Raw genomic sequence first — 1833 nt, 5'->3', positions numbered from 1 at the left:
AGCAGAAAAAAAGTGCATGTGTCTACCATGATGATAAAAGAGCTAGAGCTTACTGAGAAACTACGAGAGATGATTATATACGGTGTAACATTCTACAAATCACCAATGAGTTCCTAGACGAGGTTCGGGTAGAACAAGGTAATGATCAGGAACTGTAGTAGATCATTGATGAGTTAGGCACAAAGAAGAGAAAAGATTTCAAGATGGGGAAAGACGATATCCTGTGTTTCAGAGAGAGGGTCTGTGTACCCAAGAGTCTGGTATTGAGGAAGATGCTCTTGGAGGAAGGGCATAAGAGTCGTCTTAGATACAACCAGGTATGACTAAGATGTATAAGGATCTGAAAGCAACCTTCTGGTGGACGGGCATGAAGACTGATGTAGCAGATTATGTGGCATCATGCCTAGTTTGTCAGAAGGTGAAGATTGAACACCAGAGGCCGGGTGGCACGTTGGATCCTATTGACATTCCTCAATGGAAATGGGACAGCATTTCCATGGACTTTGTCACGCACTTACCTCGGTCTGTGAGGGGGCACGACTCGATCTGGGTTATTGTAGACAGGCTGACGAAGTGTGCGCACTTTCTACAATTAATTAGAAGATGTCTTTGGACAAACTGGCAAAACTGTATGGGGTGCCTGCGAGTATTGTATCAGACAAAGACCTGAGGTTCACATCGAGGTTTTGGCAGTCATTGCAGAAAGCTTTGGGCACTCAAATGAGTATGAGCTCAACTTATCACCCTTAGACAGATGGTCAGTCTGAGAGGAGTATTCAGTCACTGGAAGATCTACTAAGAACTTGTGTACTAGATCACCTGGGGATGTGGAGTGATATGTTGCCATTGGTTGAGTTAACGTATAATAATAGTTACAATTCCAGCATCAGGATGGCATCATACGAGGCATATGGCAAGAGATGTCGGACACCATTGTGTTGGCAGCAGGATGGAGAGTTTGTGATTCTTGGGCCAAAATTTTTATAGTTGACGATTGAAAAGGTTAAGATAATCAGGATAGAATGCGTGCAACTCAGAGTCGGCAAAAGTCCTATGCAGATAAAAGAAGATGGCTGCTTGAGTTTGAGGTAGGTGACCACGTGTTTCTCAAGTTACGCCTACAACAGGTATTAGGAGAGCACCCAAATTGAGGAAGTTGACTCCTCGATTCATTGTTTTGTACCAGATCACGCATAGAATTGGACCTGCCGTATACGAGATTGCCTTGCCACCTCACTTCGCGAATCTACACAATGTCTTCCATTATCCACAGCTAAGGAAGTACATTGCAGATCCTACACATGTACTAGAGCAAGATGATGTCCAAGTGCGCGAGGACCTGACGGTCGGAGTTGGACCAGTGATAATCTTGGATTCTCAAGTCAAACAACTCAGAAGGAAGAAGATCCAAACTGTGAAGGATCTCTAGGACGAGGCAACCCAAGAGATGACATGGGAGATAGAGGATCTCATGAGGAAATCTTGTCCTCACTTATTCCCTGGTGAGTTCTCTTTTTTGAGGACAAAAACTTTCAAGGTGGGGAGAATGTAAGACCCGTGGAATTTAATTAAGTAATTAATAAATGCGGGTAGTGGGAGCCTTTATGGCATTAAATTCTAACTTGTATGACGTGGAAAAGTACTAGCTCAAGTGGTTGAGAGTACTTTTTTGTGTGAGAGGACTTGGGTTCAAGTTCTATGTATGCCAATTGTGTGTTATTTATTTGTTATTATTTTTATGTGGTGGGATAATATAATCATTGAATTATATTAGTCATCATTAAACATGAATTGGTTGGATGGTTGTGCATTGATTTGGCATTGAAATGCTTG

General features: G+C 42.4%; 1 protein-coding gene across 1 annotated transcript; it reads left to right on the top strand.

The window, feature by feature from the left end:
* The first annotated feature begins 1022 nt into the window (after window positions 1-1022).
* Window positions 1023-1429, top strand: LOC114184603 (uncharacterized). The gene is made up of 2 exons (XM_028071921.1): window positions 1023-1088; window positions 1187-1429. The coding sequence occupies exons 1-2, from the start codon at window positions 1023-1025 to the stop codon at window positions 1427-1429; spliced, it is 309 nt and encodes a 102-aa protein (XP_027927722.1).
* The last annotated feature ends 404 nt before the right edge of the window (window positions 1430-1833 follow it).

The sequence above is a fragment of the Vigna unguiculata genome, chromosome 5 (assembly GCF_037176805.1).
Source record: "Vigna unguiculata cultivar grain cowpea cultivar isolate G323 ecotype 2 chromosome 5, ASM3717680v1, whole genome shotgun sequence".
In the NCBI taxonomy this organism is placed as follows: domain Eukaryota; kingdom Viridiplantae; phylum Streptophyta; class Magnoliopsida; order Fabales; family Fabaceae; genus Vigna; species Vigna unguiculata.
Note: the sequence above shows the minus strand (reverse complement) of the source record. Positions and strands in the feature narration are given on the sequence as shown.

Coding starts and splice junctions, on each gene's coding strand:
- LOC114184603 (XM_028071921.1), top strand. CDS start 1,023: ATGCGTGCAACTCAGAGTCGGCAAAAGTCCTATGCAGATAAAAGAAGA. Junction 1,089..1,186: donor GATGGCTGCTTGAGTTTGAG/GTAGGTGACCAC, acceptor GTTTTGTACCAG/ATCACGCATAGAATTGGACC.